General features: G+C 35.9%; 1 protein-coding gene across 1 annotated transcript in view; it reads left to right on the forward strand.

Annotated features, from left to right (window-relative positions):
• The window catches only part of MRPS9 (mitochondrial ribosomal protein S9), a 33,016-nt gene extending 11,629 nt beyond the window's left edge, over positions 1-21,387 (forward strand). The window contains exons 3-11 of the mRNA XM_042810134.1: positions 2,531-2,593; positions 2,689-2,719; positions 4,961-5,040; positions 11,144-11,226; positions 13,964-14,039; positions 16,678-16,846; positions 18,857-18,965; positions 19,790-19,959; positions 21,181-21,387. Of these exons, the coding sequence (XP_042666068.1) occupies positions 2,531-2,593; positions 2,689-2,719; positions 4,961-5,040; positions 11,144-11,226; positions 13,964-14,039; positions 16,678-16,846; positions 18,857-18,965; positions 19,790-19,959; positions 21,181-21,272 (873 nt within the window). The 3' untranslated portion in view covers positions 21,273-21,387. The remainder of the gene's footprint in view (positions 1-2,530; positions 2,594-2,688; positions 2,720-4,960; positions 5,041-11,143; positions 11,227-13,963; positions 14,040-16,677; positions 16,847-18,856; positions 18,966-19,789; positions 19,960-21,180) is intronic.
• Positions 21,388-21,979: the final 592 nt, after the last annotated feature.

Below are 21,979 nucleotides of genomic sequence, written 5' to 3' on the forward strand. Positions count from 1 at the left end.
GGTTGGAAGGGAAATACATTGTGGTCCTATAGCAGTATCCTGAATCATCTGGTATCTCCACCAGTGCTGATAAAGCGGCATTCCTTTCCTTTGGTAAAAAATGTTAAGTTTATCAACATGGTGTAAGAAATATCGGAAGTAAACCATCTTAATAGTAGAGTGTTAATTGTGAGCTGCCGTGTTTTGAGAGTATGACTGCAGAGATTGTTTTATTTCCCTAGAAAATGACGACAGTATGGTGTAACAGATTTGAAGTAGCAGCCCAGAATCTGTTGGGGTTGGAGTGGGATTAATGCACATTACCTACCTTAAATGACGGCCTAAGGAAAGCTGTTCTTGGTCAAATTCAGTAAAAATTGAGGATGCAGACATTTAACAACAAGAGACTCCTCTGAATAAAGGACAACAAGACTTCATCTGGAGTCTTTTGCGTCCCAATAGAGTTCCTAACAGTTTGTAAAGACAGATATCTCTCCTTGATTAAATTTCCATTAAAGGGGAGAATGCAGTAAGACTCTTCATTCTGACAGGGAAAAACAGCAACAACAAAACGGGGAATCTGCAAAGTAGAAACATTGTTCCTTGGCTATTTGTGGGGAGAGATGAAAGTAGGTGTTAAGATTACTTAATGCAGGGTTTGTTTATGGTTTAGCCTGAAAGACATGATTATACACTTGCAATGTAAGCTACATTTTCAAGACATAATATATCTCAGATGACAGTCACTCTTCCTTATAAATGGTGGATTGTTATAAAGCTTTTATTAAGGCGCTGTAGTTACAGTAACTGTTTTGATTGGGATTCTGTAATACAGACGCTTGTATAAAGTCTACCTCTTAAATACACAGTCAGTCTCAGAATCCTGTAATCGATTCTTTTAATATATTATATAATGTGTTTGTTTAACATCATTTGGCTCACAGCGGATTTCTCTATTGTCATCATAATTAATCCCCATTTGTTCATAAATAGGTGTTCACCTACTGTGTGTATGCATAAAATGCCCATTGACTAACAAATGGGAATACAGTAGTCACTAAGAGAAACAAAATTACCATTTCATAAAATCAAGTTAAGCCTTTTGTTTGCTTCGGAATTCTCAAAATTTCTGTTCAGAATACCAGTAGGGGATTAATGAAAGTAATAGGTTAGGTCCTTTTACACTCTGTGCGTATTAAATCCGTTGAAGCACTGACAAACTGCTCCATATCCGTGGAAAAAATTATCAGCAAATAATAGCCCTTAGGTTGCCTAATGGACATTCTTCTTAGGATAAGTTATTTTAACTGAGATTCAGTTGTAATTCTACTTTTCCTTACTGCCTAACCAATATATAAATGAGGCTACAGCCAGAGATTTATTCAGTCCATGTTATCAAACAAAAGACTTCTATCTCAAGTTCTGCTACCCACTGTATGAAGTTTGTCATGCTTGCCAGAGCCCTGCATCTGGGGGGTTCTGATGGTTAGCTTTGCCTTTTTAGTTTTCAAAACAAATGGAAATAAGCAGCTGTCATGTTTAATAAGTTTTCCTTCCTTGGAGATCTTCTAAAGCCACCTGGACGTGGCTCTGGGCAGCCTCCTCTGAGTGGCCCTGCCTGAGCTGGGGTTGGACCAGTTGACCTCCAGAGGTCTCTTCCAACTCCAGCCTTTCTGTAAATAAAGCAAAAATGCACACGTATGTTTCAGTTGCATTGAATAGGGATGGCAAGACGATGTTGAACAGATAGATCCTGTTGGACTTAGCCCTGCTTTGATTTCCATTTTACCAGAATGATTTGTAATTTTATTGGAGGCAAATAATCATGACTATGTATCACAGGAATCGCAGAATGTTAGTGAAGTAAAAGCAAATGATGCATCTTGTGCTGTTATTAATAAGAACCGAGGTAGTTTGCAAGTGCACGATATAATTTTCTAAATTGTTGCAGCAAACCCTTAGGTATCTTTAAGGTGAGATAATTAACCTTTTAAAAAAAGGAAAAAGGGCTTGAGGAGTCTGCCTTCTCTGCACTGTTATTTCAATTTCAGCAAAGGTTGCAGTGATTCACAGTGGTTTGAAAATGCAGCATTCAATGAAATGCTTTATTAAATTATGTAAAGTTATGTTTCAGAAAGATGAATTAAATGTTTTAGTTTCCTGCATTTGTTTTGATTTCCTGTATTTATTTTCCTGTAATTGCAGCATTCCAAGCTTTAGGATAACAGTGTTACATCTACTTGTTAGAAAGGTAGACTTTGCACTTGAGTAGTTCTGGTAAGCAATGACAAATGTGTATTGCAAAAACCAAAACTTTGCAGAAGAAGATTCACTCATTCTGATGTATTAGATTGCAACTGTCACAATGAGATTTTACTTTTCCCGAGGATTTCTGAGGAAATTTTTTTTCAGCACAGCAGACACGCGGTAATCTTTGTTACTGATGTTCTTATATGTGTGCAGTGCTTCTATTTTATCTACAACAAAGAACCTAAGTAGTGTTTTGATGCTGCTTTTATGGAAAAATTACATATGTGATCTCTGTTTTCAGAGAGCTATTGCCTATCTCTTTCCTTCGGGCTTATTCGACAAACGAGCCAGACCAATGATGAAGGTAGGATTTTTTGTTGCCTTTTTGAATAACTTTAGCATGGTATTTCAAATAACTCTATTCCTTTTGATGATACTGGTTTATTTATTTATTTGCAGCATCCCAACGAAATTTTTCCAGAACAGAGGAGTAAGTGTTCATGATTCTGTATTTACTTACTTATAAGTATTACAGGTTTGTTGTGTGTTTAAAATGCCTTTCATAGATTTATTCTGGTGAGGAACAATGAGTGTGTTTGGGAGAGGGGGGGAGTTACTAATGAGCAGTGCAAAAGCTGATCTAGTACGAGAGCTTTTTGATGAAAAAACCAAAAAACTTCTGGATTCTGGTCCTTTCAGGCACTTGTGAACTGACCATAGATGAATGTTTTTCCTGTTTAAAAATAAACAGTATGTAGAATGACTTGCAGAGACCACTGAAGTTACAGGAAAAGCTTTTGTTGTATTCAGTAGCTTTTTTTGACAGTGCTGTCTGTCACATCCATAAAATATTCGTTACTGCTATTTTAAACCAAAGGCTTTCTTACTGACTTTGGTGCTGTAAAAACAGAGAAATTAAGCCTTGTAATTGTCATTTGAGAGAACAGAGAGTGGTGTGAGGGTAAACTCACCCCATTATGTCCTATTTTTTACCTGAAAGTCATAACTCTGCATTTAATCCATGTTCTTTGGTTTTCCTTCCTGAGGCACCTTAGGAAGTCTTGTTTGTATCAGTGACATGGCAGCATGTTGCTTGGTGAGAACCTGATTGAAATCACCAAATTAATTTTATAAAGAATACTTAAAAGATATTGCTGTTCGTTTTATTTTCCTGACATTTAAAATGAACTAGTAGCACAGGTATGGAATTCTTTATGCACTGAACTATTAAGTCACAGATATATATATATATATTTCTGAGTACCAGCAAAATCTTAGCGTTTTCTTTCCTTCCTTTTACTGTACCTGGAGTCAGTAGATTCTTGATGCTTTGTGCGTCTTCTAGAAAGGTGTCACTTTGCCAAAAGTCGTGGGATGTCAGCTATCAAATGATATCATGCATTAATATCTAACTAACCCCTTACATGAAATACAAAGTAGAAGGCAAAAGGATAAGACTGAAATGAGTCTAGCATGAACTAAGCTACTACTGTGTTCTTTCAGGGCCAAAGAATTCATTGAGTTGCTAAGTCTGCCCTAAGAAGTGTATGAGCTAATTAATATGAATCTACATGTCTCAAAAATAGCACTTTTCAATATACTTTTTTTAAAGGCAGTGTTGCCTGACTGTCTGTTCATTGTGTCATTAAGAATTTTAAGTACAAAGCCATAAATTTATCCTTCAGAATGTGTCCTGGATAGTCATTTCTACTAAATATGCCTTCATAGCCACGTTAATGGAAATTCATATGTATGTGTGTATGTGTGGGTAAAAACCCCTTTATTTTTTCTATCTTTGTAAAATTTGCACCTTTGCATTACACTTCTGTTGTATTCCTACTTAATGTTGGAATCCTTATTCAATTTACCTATCCAAGACAGGTTCTGGAGTCTTATCTTTGTCTGTAGCTTATAGATTGCTTCCTGTGAACTTTACTGGATAAAATGGCTGGAAATTTCTTTGCAGTTCAGTTTTTAAAAAGCAGACAGGTATTTATTTTTGTTAGTTTTCTTTATTTGGAAGAGATGGGTGTCATGTTAAGACGCTTACATTTGGTAATCTGTTATTTTTTCTTAGATTGAAATTCGTGTCTTTAAACAGCCTTTTTTTAATGGACAAAAATAAACTGGATGTGCTGAATTGAATGTTTTGTTCCTGTACTAATTATGTAAACTATAGCATCAGTCTTCTGTTTTAATATAGCCCAAAGGCATCAACATGAACAAATCTTAAAATCTCCTAAGTTCTGAAGTTGTGTTACCTGCAAGAAGTAATTGGTTTGATTTAGATATGTTGTGCTAATAAACAATGTGCTCTGCATTTAAAGCATTTTTTCCAGGGCAGTTGATCTTTAGTCTTTTACAGGCATTATGTGGATTTCAATTCTCTTAATTTTTACTTATTTCTGAAGTGAATGCTTGCATCTGTAATTCCAACAGTACAGTCTGTTGAAGTTTTTTTAAGGCATACATGTGAAATTTCTTCACATTAAAGGAGATACTTAGAAGTATTATATTACATCACTATAATTACAGCTAGAGATTGCTTTTTAACAAGGTAGTCTAAATCACTGCATTTCCAGACAATTTGAATACTTATGAAATGTCTTTGCTCTCTGATACTTAAAAAGGTAATCAGTATTACGAAAGAGGTTTATAACTGCAATTAAATACAAAGGGTTTTTTTTAGTGTGTGTGTATTACTTTCTTGTCTAACCATGCTTTTCATTAGAAATCCAGTGGGGAGAAGATGGCCGTCCATTTCACTTTCTCTTTTACACTGGCAAGCAATCGTATTACTCATTAATGCATGTAAGTACATCATAATCTATAGTAAATAATGTTAGTTGCAAGTCAAGTACATGTTATTCTACAGATGCACGTCAGGAGCTCCTACTTTATTTTCACAGGAGGCCATATAACCACTGAAGATAGATGCAATGTATATTTTTGTCATAATGTCTGTTATTAGGAGTGTTTTAATGTCACGCTTAGGAGAATAGAGTACGTAACAGTTGCTGCTTAATTTTTGATTTGTTTTTCAATCTTGGCTGAGATCTGCATCTGAATAGTCTGAACGCTTTCTTGTAGGCTGTACCCACTTAGTAGCATAAGGTTAGTAGTGGAGAATGCACAGACAACAAAAACAGCTAGTCCTAGAGAAATCATTGTGGGATAAAATTGGAAAAAAAAAAATTGTTTTTTTTCCCTTGAAGGGCAAAGCTAGAGGAAACGTTATTTGTGCTGACATTTAGTGTGAAGAAAATTTGCATTTAAACTGCTTAATTGATTTTTTTGAGACTGTTTCATTCATGCAAACTTGAGGCTTTTTTCTGATTAGCATGGTTCCAGGAGTAAAAGATCTGCATCTGTTTACCTTTACGATAGGAGCTTTATCTGAACATAACAAGGCCCCAAGTCCTAACGTGGGTTATGAATAGGCACTTCATATCTGTGACCATCAGTAGGGCAAACATTATCTGTCTCTTTAGAAGAGTTTATAAAGATGTGCCTGTTTCTTATGTGTACTTAGAGAAGATGAAAGAAATGCTGCCGTATGCCAAAGAATTTAATTCCACAGACATTTTGGATTTTTTTCCGCATTTGACAGTCTTAAAAAAAATTCTGTGATTAGTCTGTTCTCCAAAGAGAAAAAAAATGTTATCGAAGTCAGTGCGTAGATCTATGGAGTGTAGTGTTTTCATTAGAATTATCTGGTATTTGTATTCTGTGTACCCAAAGGACAAAATCCCCACTTGTCAGGTATATTTATTTCTTTAGGAGAATAAAAACCAGCTCCCCCCACTCTTTTCCTCCTCTTTCTTTTTTTTTTTTTTTTTTTGTTGACCTTGGGCAAATGAGCTTCTTGCCCTGGCAGAAATGAAATGAATGATAAATGTAGAGTGTGTCTTTGCTGAGTAATGGAGCTGCAGCATAGGCTTTCCACAGAGGTTTTCTCCTGCACAGCCTGAGGCAGCCCGAGGACCCCTGCTGTTCATTTAAATAGGTATGTCAAATCTGCCTCGAAACGCCGCTGGTTTGATCTGTGGTAATATTTGTGAAGGTTCCATATGGACTTGAGCCCCCTGCAGTGCTAAGAAATAATGTACAACGCTTCATGGTGCAGACGCAAATTTTCTCTGAAAAGGGATGCAGTGCTGCGTTTTAGCTGTCGGAGAGGATGATGGAGCTGACGCGCTAGGCCTGTCAACTTGTTACACGGATGGGTTGCACGCAGCGAGGCTGTGGAAAATCTGTGCCTTTTAACTTTTCTACTTAATCACGGTTGTAGCATTGCCTTTAGACTGTATGCTACATTAATTCTCTTCCTGCCTTCTGCCTTTCATCCCAAGTTTCACGGAAAAAAAGTAAAGCATGCAGGTCTTGTAGAGGAGCCTTATCAAACAGCTGTCATCTGACAAGCCATTTGCATTTGTTTTGGCTGAAACAGAGCAACCCAAGGGCAAGATGTTTTGTTGCATTCCATCATAATGAAGAAATTACAAATTTTACAAGGAGCACAAGTTTATTTTTAGCTCTTCTGAGTAGTTAGAGTATGCAAGATTGCCTTGGAAATCTCAAAGAGAATAGTGTGCATCTTGTTTCTAACAGTGGCAGCCACCTTCAAACAAAACCTCTTTGACAAACACAAATTTCATTAGTATAGGATATTTAAGTGCTGGAGTGTTCTTAGAATGTTTCTGAATATCTTCATTAAATAGACTTCAATAAGCCTGAATCCATTAAATGAGATTTAAGGTTTGTTTTTTGTTTTTTTTTTTAGTCAGCCAAATTAAAGAAGAAATCTGCATGAAATTCCCGGTGTTGTTTTAACCTCTTATTAGGCTAATGTTTATTTAAGAAAATGTGTTTTTAAATCTCAAAGCTAATTAATTTGGCTAGGAAAAAAAAAAGGGGTTGTACATTAATACAGTCTGGTTTAAGTGATCAATTCTGTTTGAGGATGTCCTTTTAAATTGCTACATTAAGTCTAAGAAATCGGATAAACATAATGTTTAGCTTGAATTTGTGGCTGTTAATTACTGCATAGACTCCTGCAGAATTTCACTTTTATTAATTTTCAGTGGCATCAGTGTTAACAGCATTGTTTATGTAGTTAATGCTAGTAAATAATATTATCCACTTAGTGAAATTAGAAATACTGTGTATTCACATGTTGTAACAGCCAATATATGCGTTGCTATGACTTGAATATTAAATGAACTCTCATAAAGGTTATTCACTTTATATTCCTTTGTTCTGCCTGTTGAATAAAGTTTAGCTGTAGGGACAGACCAGTTTCTTTTTCTTCAGATAGATGAAAAATTCTTACTGCATGAAACAGTTTCACAGATGTTTGGCAGTATGTTTAATCATCATTTAACTTACAAGTTTTTCAGAGATGATATGGTCATATTTTTGTAATGTGGGGAATAACAGACAATGGGCTCTTCGTACAATTCTGTATGCAGCAAAATAGTAATTTTATATAACTGCTGCTTTACTTTTTTAGAAATATCAGAAATAGTAGGTAATGCATGTAACAGCATTTCAACTCTTAAAAAAACCCTACGTGCTGAAGTGAAAAAACATAAGCAAAAAGGCAAAATGCAGTGTAAAAATGTTATGTAAAAATGACTTTGCAAAATCCAAAGTATTACAATTTAATGCTGTAATAGATATTTTCCATTTAAAACAACAACATAAAAGCACGTCGTCTTCTGGGTTTCCATTTGCTAATTTCTTTCTAAAATTTTATACAGGATAAAAGAATATTAGTTCTTATTTTAAAAGGCTGCATCCTTACATGGGTCTGAAATTTGATCGTTCTCTTAGATACGGAAGCAGTTCAGTTCGTAGCCAATCTTGTAAAATCAGCTATTTTGATTGTGTAATAGCTGAGTTTACAAGACACACAGATGTGTACATTCATGAATTGGACTATTGAATCCTGAAGTGATTGGTAAAATCTTCACCTGCCAGCTTTGGAAATGCAAGCGTGCCTTCAAGGCGCTTTCTTTAGCCTTTGGGGAGTGAAGATTTGTCAGATAAATTATTGGGCATTACACACAATTCCTGATTTTTGCAAAGAATCACCCACATGCTTTACTGCACACGTGAGTGGTTCTTTTAGTCTGTTGACTGTCTATACAGAGATTAAACACTTGCATTCATTTTTTTTCGGTACTTCAGAGCAAAATTCTATCTCGTAAGAGATTCAAATTGACTTTCGTTACTGATTTGTTTTGCACATGAAAGTATTTTACTATATTTTTTTAATTTCAGTGGAAATTAGCACTGCAGGTTAGCCAAAGCATTTTAAACAGATCTTCTCAATTCCTGCAAGTGCACATTTTTAGAACTTAATCATGCCCTGGTTGGGAGTACCTATGGAGTGTCTTAAGGAAAGAACAGTTAATAATTGTGAATTTTTTGGTTAGAACAATGAATTTCTGAGTCTAAAAATTGGTGGGTGGCAACCAGTGCCTCATTTTATTTACATGTATATTTCAGTAGCACTTTTCAAGAGCTGTGATATAGTTGGGTTAGGCTTTTGTTGGTGCATATATTTATTTATTTATTTATTTCAGTAAAAAATCTATCCCAATAAAACTAAACCAATTAAAAATATATGCAGGAGTGTCATGAATATGATGGAAGTTGATGAGTAGGCAGAGCTGACTTCTTTGCCAGTTAGGAAGGTGGCACTGCATGCCTTCCAAGAGATAAGCAGAGGGGCTGGCACATGAGTGAGAACCCCATGTATGTATTTGTGATGACCCTGCCCACTATGGAGGTTGGAGCTAGATGATCTTTTGATGTCCCTTCCAACCTAAGCCCAACCTATAAATCTATATTTATGAGCTAATACTCCATTACCCTGTTTGATTATTTGACAAGTCTTCTCAATGTCCAAAGTATCTTCTCCATGCCTCATTTGATGACTGCCACCTATGGGAGCTCATAAAGCTCACTGGAACCTAAAACCACTGTTCCAGTTAGTTCTGTGCAGATATCTGCAGCCAAAACTTTTCTGTCCTTCTTTTCCCTACCTGGAGCAGAAGGTTCCTGGTTCCTGTTCGTGTGAAATTACAAATGCATACTAAATCTCTTGATATCAGGCATACGTCGTGCCCACTCGCCCAAACCATGCATCTGCTTTTCCTATATAAAAACTAATCATTTCAGCATAGCAGTCTGCTTGGAAGTAGAGTTGTTAAGTTTATTAGAGCTGGTGTGAAGTGAATCTTGCCCAAAGTGGTGCTACCATACCTTGTTATCTTACAGATCCATATATGTATTTCTGAGGGCTGGGAATCCTTGAAGTTATGATTTGTTATGCTCTATTATATATTCTTCCATCTATGTGAAAATAAATGGGCTTTTTTTAATTGAGAAATTTTCCTAGTTCCTCCCCCAAAGAGTTATCTCTGTCAAAATTGAAGGATTTCTTCAAGGCATGCTACTGTAACATGTGAGTTCTTGTGCTGCCTCAAGAAGTGGTCAGTTCAGGATTTTGTACTGTGGAGTTATTAAAAAAAAATACTGTTGTTTCACAATCTTGTTAAAAATATTGCCTATGATCTGCATCACAGGCCTCAGAATAGTCCTCCTTTAAATACTTTGTATACAGCTCAGATACCAATCATTTCTTAGTTCATATGTTTTCAGTGCACATTTTTAGTCAGTGTGCAGGTGTTTTTATTAGTGGATAAATCAGCTTGGGCAGTAGGTGCTTATAACTAAGCAGGATGGGGTTTTTTTTGTGTGTTTTCAACGCCTTGCAGAAGTTGAAAAGTAAGTAAACTTGCAGAAGTTTCATTGCATCCTGATGCAAATCACAATATTACTTATGTTAAGAATAGAATTGCAGTGGTTAATTTTTGACAGTACATAGTTTTCTCACATTTCTTCTCCTGATTTGTTCTCCTGTAATATAAGTATGTAGAATTGATTACAAGCTTTGTGTTTTCACATCTTACTGGAAGTAAATGATTTAGCATTCATTAACTTTGTTGTAGTGCAAAAGTTCTTTTTCTTCAGTATTACTTGTAATTATTTCTCAGAATATTAACTTGTGTTTTAAATCAGTTTTGTAATTCAAAGTACTGGATGTAGAATTTTAGAACATTTTGAAAGTTTCTGAACTGAAGAAAAGTGAAAATACTTCATTAAAATATTACTCCTGTCATATTTTCAGTATGGCTTTTTGAGTATTTTTTGCTTTCGGTTTTCTGAAGTTATAAATCACTGTCACAGCAGCATGGTTTGGAAATGCATAGCTGTGAATAGCAAGGAGACTGCTCTGAAAGAAAAGTTGTGCAAAAAATTCAGAGCTGATATGTCTGCAATGTTTGAAAGAGCAGAAATTCTGCTTTTGATAAATGTATGTTAATGTGTAACTGTCCCTGGGAGTGTGCCACGGTAACAGGGAATTCTGACTGATACAAACCACTGTTAAAACAGACGATCTAAATGTACAAAAATGTTGCTAAATGAAATAATCTGCAATTTTAAACATTCTCAATTTTTTGAAGAAGCTGAAACGTGGATGCTCTGCTGAAATCATTGTGCTTTATGTTTTGGAGACACATCCATTATACAGATGTAGCTGTTTTACTGTATGTATTTCAGAATTTTTGTATGAGCTCTGTGTTCTAAGAGGGCAACAAACACTGAAGAAAAACAGCAGAATTCAATATTAACTACATTGAATCACATACGAAAATATTATATATACTGACTAAATGTTCACAAATTTAGCTTGAATGTAACTTTTTAAATCTTATTTGTTAGAGCTCTGCTTGTTTGTCTTGAATTCTAGATGTTTGGACAGTGAAAACAAAGACTTTGCTATTAAAATGCACTTAATATTGAATGGGAAATGCATTTCATTATTCTCCTTATATTTTAGGAAACATATGAAAAACTACTAAATGTTCAGAGACATCAAGACCAACTGGCTGCTCAGGGCTTTTCTCTGCAGAAGGAGAAAAAGTAAGTTTCCAGTTGGAATGGATCTTGAGATTAATTTTCTTGAAATGCTTTGGTTGTTTTGGCACATTGTGTAGTTCCCCCATCCTGCCTGCATACATTTTCAGACTTTTTTTCCGATTACTTGGCTAACATTTGTATGCTAATGTCAGGTTTAAAAGTCTGTCTGTAATCCATATGTGTGGAGTACTCACTGCTTACTCCTGAAGTTGGGGAACTCCCAGCTATTTCTGTTGCTCTTTAATATCTCTCTCTGTTCTTTCCAATGTTCTGTCCTCTATAAAACTTCTGCAATCATGGAATCATAGAATGGCTTGGATTGGAAGACACCTCAGGGATCAAGCTCCAACCCCCCTGCCGCAGGCAGGGCCGCCAACCTCCCCATTTCACACTAGACCAGGCTGCCCAGGGCCCCATCCAACCTGGCCTTGAACACCTCCAGGGACGGGGCATCCACAACCTCTGTGGGCAGCCTGTTCCAGCACATCACAGCTCTCTTGCAAGTGCATCTTGAAAATATTTAGAGGGTATGCAGGGTTCCTTGTGTCTGTGTAAAGTTTTCTAGTTATTTCTTCATTAATGATTTTTGAAAGGGTGGTAAGCTCTTTGAGAAAACAAGGCCTTTGTAAATACCAAATAAATTGCTTGATTCTTGGAAAAATCTGAAGGCCGAAGCTGAGCTTTGTAATAGTTTTTCATTAATTACAATTCTTGAGTATTTTTACTTACCAATACCTCTTTGAAGACAATCAAAAAAATCCTTTGTTATTTTTCTTTTAAAGGCTTTGAAAATCTAGCTTGTCAAAACCATAGTCATTTTAGAAGAGTTATTTGTTTGAGTTTGTGTAAATATCACCATTACTAGGAATTGAATTAAGTTTCTCTTCTTTCTTTAACTTTTCTGGTGAGCACAGCAAGCTCTTCAGCTTACCTCTATCCACTGGGTAGAGAAGTTATATATGTATTTATGTATATTAACCAGAACAAGTTGTGGAGAATGCTGTAGTTGGTTTCTCCATGTGTACGGCTCTTTGAAATGAGTGTATGCTTTAATAACTATTTGCTTCTCTTAAGCTGTGTTCTTGCTTTTGGATACAGCTAGAAGCCTTATTTCAGTGTGGGTTTTTTTTTGCGTGATTACTCTTTTTTCAGTGTCCTAATTGTTTTCTTTGTTCTTGCTCTGCATTTTCTGGCCAGATGTGTGTGGTTTTAGCTGCAGATCATGTTGGCTTGTCTTTTTTTCAGCCATTTGTTTGAGGAAGAGAAAGTGTTAAACTTGTTGAGATTATTTCTATCTTAAATAAGAGTTACTTAAGAAGTTAATGTTTCTTCATGGTATCTATATAGCATCCTATGAGCCACAGTATGTTTTGTCATAGATTCATGCTAGTTTCTAAACGGACGAGAACAAATGAATTTAGTTGCTTGGTGTATACTGCTGAAAAATAACCTAACTCCTTGCAGAGCTCAGATGGTGGATTTACTGATGTGAAAAATGACCTAAAGGTAGTGAGGGTTGAAAGTGTGGTTTGTTTTTATCCCCTCCTTCTGTTATGTTTATAAAAGCTCTGAGAGTTTAAAGGATTTAAGGGATGTGGTACTTCCTCTGAGATTAGCCTGGATAATTTATCTCCTCAAGGTAGGTAGGAGAGGGAGGGAAATCTTTATTTTTTCCAGAAAACAATCTATCATGGACACACTGTAATATTAACTGAAGGATTGGAAGTTGACCTTGAATCACTTAAGCTTATAGCTTTTCATATATTTAAAATAAATAAATTACTGATTTCACAGGAAGTAGCTATTTGTAAGTACATGTACTGTATACTTGAGTTTATCAGAATTGGGAACTTCTTTAAATTCCTATTGGAACCAGCATTTCTTTTGATTTAGAAAAACATTAGAAACATACTTTATAAGTAGTATTCAAAATCACCTTGAGTAGGAATGCTTTTCTGAATCAGATCTTGTTCATTAAGATAATTTCTTTTAAAAAACAAAGCAGAAAACCACAGAAAAACCCCGACCTACAGATGTGAGAAAGCTGCTGCTACTGCTTTGCCTTAAATTTACTGGGAAACTTTGGCATTGTATTGTCAGTCTTTGTGTGATACTTGTTTCCCAAAGACTTGTTGCAAACTTTTTTGTTTGTGTTAACGTCTGTGTACGAGGTTGTTTTCTTGAAAATATCTGTGCGATTGCAATCATTTCAGTACAGTTATTGTACTGAGCATATCAAGATTGCATAGTCAGTAAGATAAGGTATGTTGTTACTTTGACCATGGTTACTGCTAAAGGAGTTCTGGTATTGAAGAGCACAGACAAAATTTTGATGCTTCAGATTTTTTTTTAACACCCTGCCTTTTATTTTTTTCTTTGTTGCTTGTAAGCCAGGCTTTTCTAAGCAGAGAGCTAAAACTAAAAACCAGTGTAAACTAAATTTTAAGCTGTGGAGTAGGTAGCTTACTTTTACAAGATTACTCCTGCTCTGTATGAGACTTCAGTAATATGAAAAATGCAGGTGAAATACATAAATTTGATACATTCCATATGTGAAGTTGCTGTTCCTTTCAAAATATCTCTGAAAATCAACATAGGCCTTATCCTCTTTCCTATGGGATCTGTATTCATTTGTGATGGAAAATGTGTTTCTGAACTAAGACTGTAAGTGTGGTCCTTTGTGATGCAACTCTAATTGCTTGGTTAATTAAGGGGAGAATATATGTGATATTTTTAACAGAAACCTGGTTGGCAGCAGATGGGTGACTAAGACAGAATTGGAAGGAATGTTGTTAGAAAAACTGTCAGATGATGATGTAAGTAATTAATCTTTCTAATCTTAAGGAGGCTTGTGTCTTCAAAACACAGACTCCGTGCATTTTTTTGATTTTAAGAGGTACTACGTAGAGGCAGGTGTTCTTTAAAAGATCTGTCAACCTTCCTATGAAAATATATATGCTTAGAGCACTATCCCACTGATTTCATGTTGCCTTTAAAAGTGCCCAGTGTCCCTTTTTTTTTCTTTCTTTTTTTTTTTTTTTTTTTTAGAAGTACCACAGTACAGAACAATTTAGGATTTTCTAACCCTGACTTAAAGCTGACACAGCTTAGTTTTTCTTCTGGTGGCATTGTGAGGTCTGGAGTAAAAGCACTCGTCATCTAATTGTGTTGTCAGGGATTGAGCACAGTGACAACTTATAATAGAAATTCTAATTACAGATGAAAAAATGGGACTAAACCCTTTCACCTCTTCTCTACAATAAAGATGAGAAACACAATGGATTTGTGTGTGTTAAATGATAAACCCGTGGAGAATGTTTGGCATAATATTCCTAAGTGATAGAAAAGTAACAGAGAAAGATGGTCAGAAATAAGAATTCATTTTCTTAGTGATTGGCTACAGAATCAAATATCAGAAACAAGATATAAGGCTGCACTATCTGTGGTCTGATCTGGGATGGCTCCTTGGTTATTCTTGATAGGAAGTATGGGAGAAGAGAGAAAATTTTCTGTAGTTTTCCCAGTATCAGTAGGTTGCATCACTTTGTTTGATCACAGATTCAGAGTACTTCTTTATATTGCATCTTGTTTTCTTATTTAGAGCTTTTTAAACAGCATTAGGTTTTGTAACAACTGTGTGACTGAACAACTTCAGGTTTGTTTTGGAAGTTCAAGCTTGAATATGATAGTACCAGAAAATAAAAATAAATAAAACAAATAAAACACAAATCTGAGCATCCCAAGTATTTTTTTTTTTCCACCTACTGTGTTCTTGAATCCCTTTTGGACAATATCATTACAAAAATAGTACAACAGTAGCAAAGATGCCCCTTGCTCATTTGTCATACAGAACAGTAACATGTTTGCTGATAGCTGGCTGTTTATGGGTAAAGTTAAAGGTCTTCAGCAGATTCATTTCCTCAAGTCTAAGTTTTGAAATTGCTGTTGTAAATCTCCATTCTGGTATACCAAGGAGATTTCACCTATCTTGCTTCTAATAGAAGTAGTTACAAGCTCAGTGTTTTCTGTAGCTTCTGCATTTGGGATGGTTGGTTTTGTTCTTAGAGTCCCAGGAACTGATCTGCTTGTACAACAATCAGTTCAGTGTTCTTGATTGGTTTTTGCACACAGCACATCTGTAAAGACTGTGCAGTAGTTGGGTGGGAAAAAAAGACCTTATGTTATGTTTAGGCCTCTTGAATGTAAAACCACAAAGTCTCAGCCTATAGGACAACCGCTGATGTTTAAATGTATTTGAAGCTGAGAATGAGCTGCTGGTGTTACCTGCTCAAATTCTTTTATTTTGCCACTGCAAAGAAGTTTTCTGTGGTGTGTGCTTTATTAGACAAAATCATAATTGTTGGGTTTTTTTTATTCATACTGTGTATGTGAAAAAAACTCTTGGGAGCTTTCTTCACCTGCAGCCTCTGTATTAGTTAAACCTTAGTATATTCATATTCCTCATCTTTGAAGGCTTTACCACAGATCTGTGTCAGATCATAAGGTAGAAATTGAGTGATGTCAGAACTCCAGAGTCTGTTGCTAGATTACAAAAATAATAATAAGAATAATTTTGTGCTGAAAATTCTGGAAGCAGAACAAAAAAATAAGTTCTTGAATAAGAACTTGTAAGTAAAGGAAGTTTCAAGAATAAAGACCCAATGTCTGTATGAAAAATCCATTTTAGAAGATGGCATACCTTCATGCCCTGTGACTAGCTATCTGTTGCTCTGGCCAGTAATGCTTAATGGGACATCCCAGCTTGTAGCACAAAGGGGTTAACACAGTGGTGTTTACTCTTTAATCACATGTTGAAGAACTTTGGAGGGGTTGTAAGGGGGAGAGAGAACCACACAGTAGCAAAGGATAATTTATCTCAAGAGGTTGCCCTTTAAGTCAAGTATCTCTTGAATTTTTAAATAGCTTGATTGTTAGGTTTTAAAGGAAATCATAAACATTAAAGTAACTCAGCTTGAACAGCCAAAGATAGATAGATAGGTATTTCCTGTATATATTATGAAATATAATCATTTAAGAGGTTCAGTTTAGTGAAATAAAATTACTTCCAAGTGAATGAATGTGCTGACTTACTGAAAATGAAAATCTTTTTCTTTTGCCATTATAATAATAATAAAAGAATGAAGACCCCCTCAATGTTTTCTTTTTAAAAGTGAGATGAACTTCATTCTAATACAGTAATCCTGTATTATGAAGGGGTTGGTTATACTTTGAATTAATGCTTTGTTGTTGCCTGAAGAAAGAACTAGGTATCTTTAGTCACACAAAAAATGATGCATCTGCATGCTGTTCTTAAATCAGCATGTAGGTGCAGAAGTGTCATCTTGTCAGAAATCATCAATAAAAGTGAAGTAGAAAGATCAAGTATGTAAAAATAGAAAGTTTTAGCAAATGCAATTACACTTGCATCCTTTAATGAAGTCTTGTTGTCTACAGTACTCAAGGTTTATTCGACTCCTAGAAAAATTGATGACGTTGCCATGCGGTGACATCGAGGAGAATTATATTAAAAAGTTTTCCAAAGAAATTGCTGTGCAGTTGCAAAAAGTATCTATTGAGCCCTTGAAGTATGATGAGCAAGGAGTGGCCTTCAGCACTGGTGAAGGTAATAACTTCAAGTTGGTCGGTGCAGATTTGTTTTCTTCTCACTATGTTCTTTATAATGTGAATGTGTGCGTGACTCGGTGTGAATGCTTCTTTTTATATACTTACATATATATTGGATATGTAATTGTTAATGATGTGCTAAAACACTGAGTTATGATAGAGACAAAGTCAGAGTTTTTGGCACAGTGTATCAACTGTGAGTTCTGAGACCTTTGCAGGGAGGACCTCCTTGTTCTACAAATACAATTAAAAAAAAAATTACTGTGAAAAGTTGTCTGTTGACCATAATGGAGAGAGGGCTGAGAGGAGCACAAACACACAGAGTTCCGTGGCTACAACACTGATGTTTTGTATGAAAGTGGTGTGCTTGGAGACCTACAAGTAAGTTTTAGCATGGCTTGTGTAGGTTCAAATGAGTTCAAATTCTCAAATGAGAATTTTGAAGATACGAAGAATAAGTAGCAAGGCATTTCAGTGTACACAAACAGCTGAGGAAAATGCAGAGAATTAGGAAGCTTGATTTTTCAAGCAGGTTGATAGCTGGCACTATGAGACAGGCAGGAATCAGTCACTGGTGCTGGGACGGAGATGATATTAGAGAAGAGCCAAGAGTAATTGTCTGGGAAAACTAATATAGCAACAACATAGATAGGAATGTCTGAAGACCTTTTGAACAAATCATGCAGATTTGTGCATTCACATACATATTTCATGCTGTACTTTTAGAAGGGATGAGTACTGTTAACTGGGCTGGAGCACCTCTCCTGTGACGAAAGATTGAGGGAGTTGGGATTGTTTAGCTTGGAGAAGAGAATGTTGTGGGGAAACCTCCTTGTGATTTTCCAGTCATTGAAAGGAGCTTACATACAGATGGGGGACAGACTTTTCATGTGGGTTGATAGTGTTAGGACAAGAGAGAATGGATTTAAACTGAAAGAGGAAAAGTTTAGATTGGTGTTAGGAAGAACTTCTTCCTAAGTTCTTCACACAGGGTGCCGTGGAACAGACTGTTCAGAGAAGTTGTAGATGCCCCATCCCTGGAGGTATTGAAAGCCAGGCTATGGGTTCCTGGGCAGTCTGATCTTCTGGTTGGCAACCCTGCCCACATCAGGGAGGTTGGAACCAGGTGGTGATGTTTGAGATTTCTTCCAACACAAGCCATGCTATAATTTTATGAACTTGAGAACCAAAATGGCTGGCAAACTGTTTTCGCTGAGTTGACTTCAAGATGACATGATAACAAAGAAGTGTGAAAGAGGCAAACTGGAATTTAATCCACACTGGGTTTTTTTTTGTGGTGTCTTCAGAATAGTAGTTACTGTATTTACACAAGCCATCTTATTTAAGAAAAGCCATCGTAATACATTCAAGAAGAGTCTTGTTTGTGTCCCATCATCCCTCTAAATTAAGCAAAATGTCTAATTTCTTTCATTATAACAATGATTGTTTCCTTTGTGCTACAGAAGATTGTTCTGAGGCTTTAGGGTAGAGTTTATATTTTAACATGAATCTGAATTGCATCTAGTAATTTCAGAGGAAGCAATGCTAAATGTTGCACAGGCATTGCTTATACCAGTGTAGTTAGTGTTAACCTTTTCCATGTGAATATTTTTAAACTTTATTTGTTTTTTGTGAAGTCATTAAAGTTTGAAATTGTGCATAGGTGTTGAGCAAGCAGTTAATTTTTGCATACATTGATCTTGCCAGGTCCAGAAAGTGTCCTGACCTTCTGAACTTATGGGAGGTAGACTTTAAACAACTCCACATCAATTCACTTTTTTTCCCACCCCTAATAGCATTGATCAAAATATATTTAAAACTGATTGTTCATCATCAGTTTGTATTTATTCCTCCTCCCCTTCGCCCCCATTTTTGTTGTTGTTGCTGCATCAGCCTCCAAAATGGAACGTCTGATATTGTATGGAAGTGTAAAGATCAGCTTGACTTCTTGGGTACTTGAAATTCTTTAGAAAATTAAAGGCACGTAACAGATTGTTCTTTATTTAAGGTGTGAGAAAAACATCAAGAGCTACTGCAGTAGTTTATGGCAATGGGACTGGAAAAATTACAGTGAATGGAATAGATGTTTTACGTTACTTCCCAGTCCTGCAGGACAGGTGAGAGCACGATGAAATTGTGTATTTCTAATGTACTGAAAACATTCCACCAGAAGTAATGCTATGCAATTATGTTTCAGTTCTATATTCTAGAGTTGGTGCTATCTTTTTTTTTTTTTTATGTATTACTGCCTATTTTATGAAGATTAATCTATTTTCCTCCTACTTTTCAGGAGTCAGTAATATAGGAACTGATTGGCAAGCCTTGTTTTCTTTCTCATTTCCCTTTCTGCAGGGGTGCAGAAACAAAGAGCGTGAATTTTGGTAGATTTAGAAAGGACTCACAGTTTAATTTAAAGAAATGATAATTAAAAAAGAAAAGTGTTGAAGTGTTTCCTGAGAGATTGGCACATTATATTCATGTGTAATTACTCAGTCGTATAGTGGAAGCAAACAAGGTGGGAAACTTCATATGTTGGTTCAGATTTTGAATGATGTGCACAGCTTGCTATAGAGAAGACTTCTCAAAAAGGATAGAAACATTTCTTTGTCAACCTTTTGGTAAACCTTTGGCTTCTGAGCTGAAGAATAGGATGAGAGATTTCTCAGTTGTAATATCCAGATCTTGGCATGCACAGATAAATAGCAAGACAAAATTAATTGCAAAACTGAACTTCAGGTACTTAACATTGACAGTTTGAAAATTGCTGCTAATTCCGTATTGATCTCTTTTATTTCAGTGATACCTCAGGGATGTAAATACCTTTCTGAATATCTATTTTAAAGTTAACTGGCTTTGTGTATAATGTGATAGAAAATGTACACAACGACCTCATATACAGTTTGAATCCATTATGAGTATTTTTTTATTTTTTTATTTTTAGAGAACAGTTGTTGTTCCCTTTCCAGTTTCTAGACAGAATTGGAAAGCATGACACAATTTGCACAGTCTCTGGTGGAGGAAGATCATCACAGGCTGGAGCAATACGTTTAGCCACTGCAAAAGCCTTGAGAAGTTTTGTGACTGAAAAAGAAGTGGAATTTATGAGACAAGGTGGGAATGGAGACTTGATTTCAGTGTTTCCCAGTGTGTTTCTAGTTTAAGTGAATTAATGCAAGAGTAATTAAGGAGCAGATTGTGCAAATGTGAATAAATAATCCCAGTGAAACCTTGTATGCTGTATGAATGGGCTCTGACTTCATGAATTGTTTTCATTTTTTTCCTAGCATCCTTTGTATACATTTTGGACGACTTCAGAGTTTTTCCATCTGTTCATGACCTCTGCTAGATCTGTAAAGCAGCTTATATTGCATCTACGTAAAATCACAGAACGAGCTTGTAGATTCAGTATCAAAGAAGTCTGGATCGAGCACTGTGAGCTGTAGGGTGTTGAAATTGTATTTCCTTTTACTTGCATAGTTGTGTCTTCTTCACATACAGAAAGTTTTATTCTCAAACTTAAGCACTGTAGCTTCAAAGAGATAATAATGAGCATAAACATACAATATGAAATGAGCTGGACTTGAAGGAGTTTCTTTTCTCTTACATTAAAGTTGGCAATTTACTTAAATAAGATGGAATAACTACAGTATTTGATACTTCGGAGTGATTAGATGCAATACTGTTGCAGAAAATACAGAATTATGAACAGGGAACTTTTAACTATGCTCTTTCCAAACTAGTAAGGATTACCTTTGTGTACTATTGGCAAAACAGTTAATATTTTTTCCACTCTGTTGCCATCAGCAGATGTAAAGCTCTGTTTGTGCTGGTGTTTTTGCAACAAGATTCTCTGATTATAATTGTTCAGTATCAATAAGTGAGATTTGCTGGGAATTCTCTTGTCAACTGATATTTTAATGAGTCTGGTACCTTTAAGGAGATCAGCATAATTCTGAACAGAGTGCACAAGATCCCTTGTGATACAGGAAATAAAATGCTAGAACTTCAGTAGTGCACATATGTAATTAGTAAATGAATGAATATATTTAATTGAGGTGCTTGCTCAAAAATCTTTTACAGATAGGAGTGTGCAATTTAGAAAGTTAGAGACCGTTGCTCTAAAGGCTTAAACAAAATCTGTAATGGGATGTCATGGAATTTCTTAATGTCCATAAAGTAAAACGTGAAGAAAGTTCAGTTACCAAAGAAACCGAACTGGAGAAACTTATGAAACGGATCCCTTTTAGCTTGTTTTACACAGGACCTTTATCCTTGTAGGTGCTGTAATTCACGTACAAACTAATAACAAGTGGGTGCTTCTCTGTGTTGTAGCTGGGCTGCTGACAGTTGATCCACGTGTGAGGGAGAGGAAGAAGCCTGGCCAAGAGGGAGCACGACGAAAGTTCACCTGGAAAAAGCGATAAGTCTGAGTATTTCAGGAGAGGCAGAATGCTCCAAGAATTTCAAAGCATATAGCAAATCACGATTTAAAACTGTGGGATAATATATTTAACAATAAAGACTTTTTACAGTTAAAAATAGCGTGTTCTCTACTTAAGGATCAACAAATAGCTTTCTTAAAATTAATTTTAAATCATTGAAAATTGTCACACAATTTGTTGAAATAACAAATTCTGAGCGCCGGCTTTCTAGCTCTACTGAAGTCAATAACAGTTTGTGAAACTGTTGGTGGATTGTACATTTTTGAAAAATGAACCTGCTCATTTAGTGACTCGGCTATCAAAGTTCTGGAATTAGGCAGCTCCTAAACAGGTGTTGGCTGAGTGTTGAAGTGCCTTCCTTTTTGCATCTCAGGTATGTGAGGATGAGTGATCCACAGAACTCAACCTAAGCTGTGGTGGAGTTGAGGAAACTACTTAGAATGACACTGACAGCTGTTGAGGGGATATTGATAGGGAAACGTTCTCAAAGGCTAACTGCTGATGGTGGAAACTGCCTCCAGGATACTCCCCAGAGTTAAGGAGGAAGTGATTCATATTAAGCATCTAATTTTAGGTGCTCTGAATCACCCTCTGGAGGAGTCAGGGTTTTTTCTTCCATCAACTGCAAAAACAGCTAGTGGGGTTAGGCTGAAGTTAATCTTCTCCACCCTTTCAAATCTCAAGGGATC

The sequence above is a fragment of the Centrocercus urophasianus genome, unplaced genomic scaffold (assembly GCF_019232065.1).
Source record: "Centrocercus urophasianus isolate 14NV4802_14NV808 unplaced genomic scaffold, USGS_Curo_1.0 seq_12, whole genome shotgun sequence".
In the NCBI taxonomy this organism is placed as follows: Eukaryota; Metazoa; Chordata; class Aves; order Galliformes; family Phasianidae; genus Centrocercus; species Centrocercus urophasianus.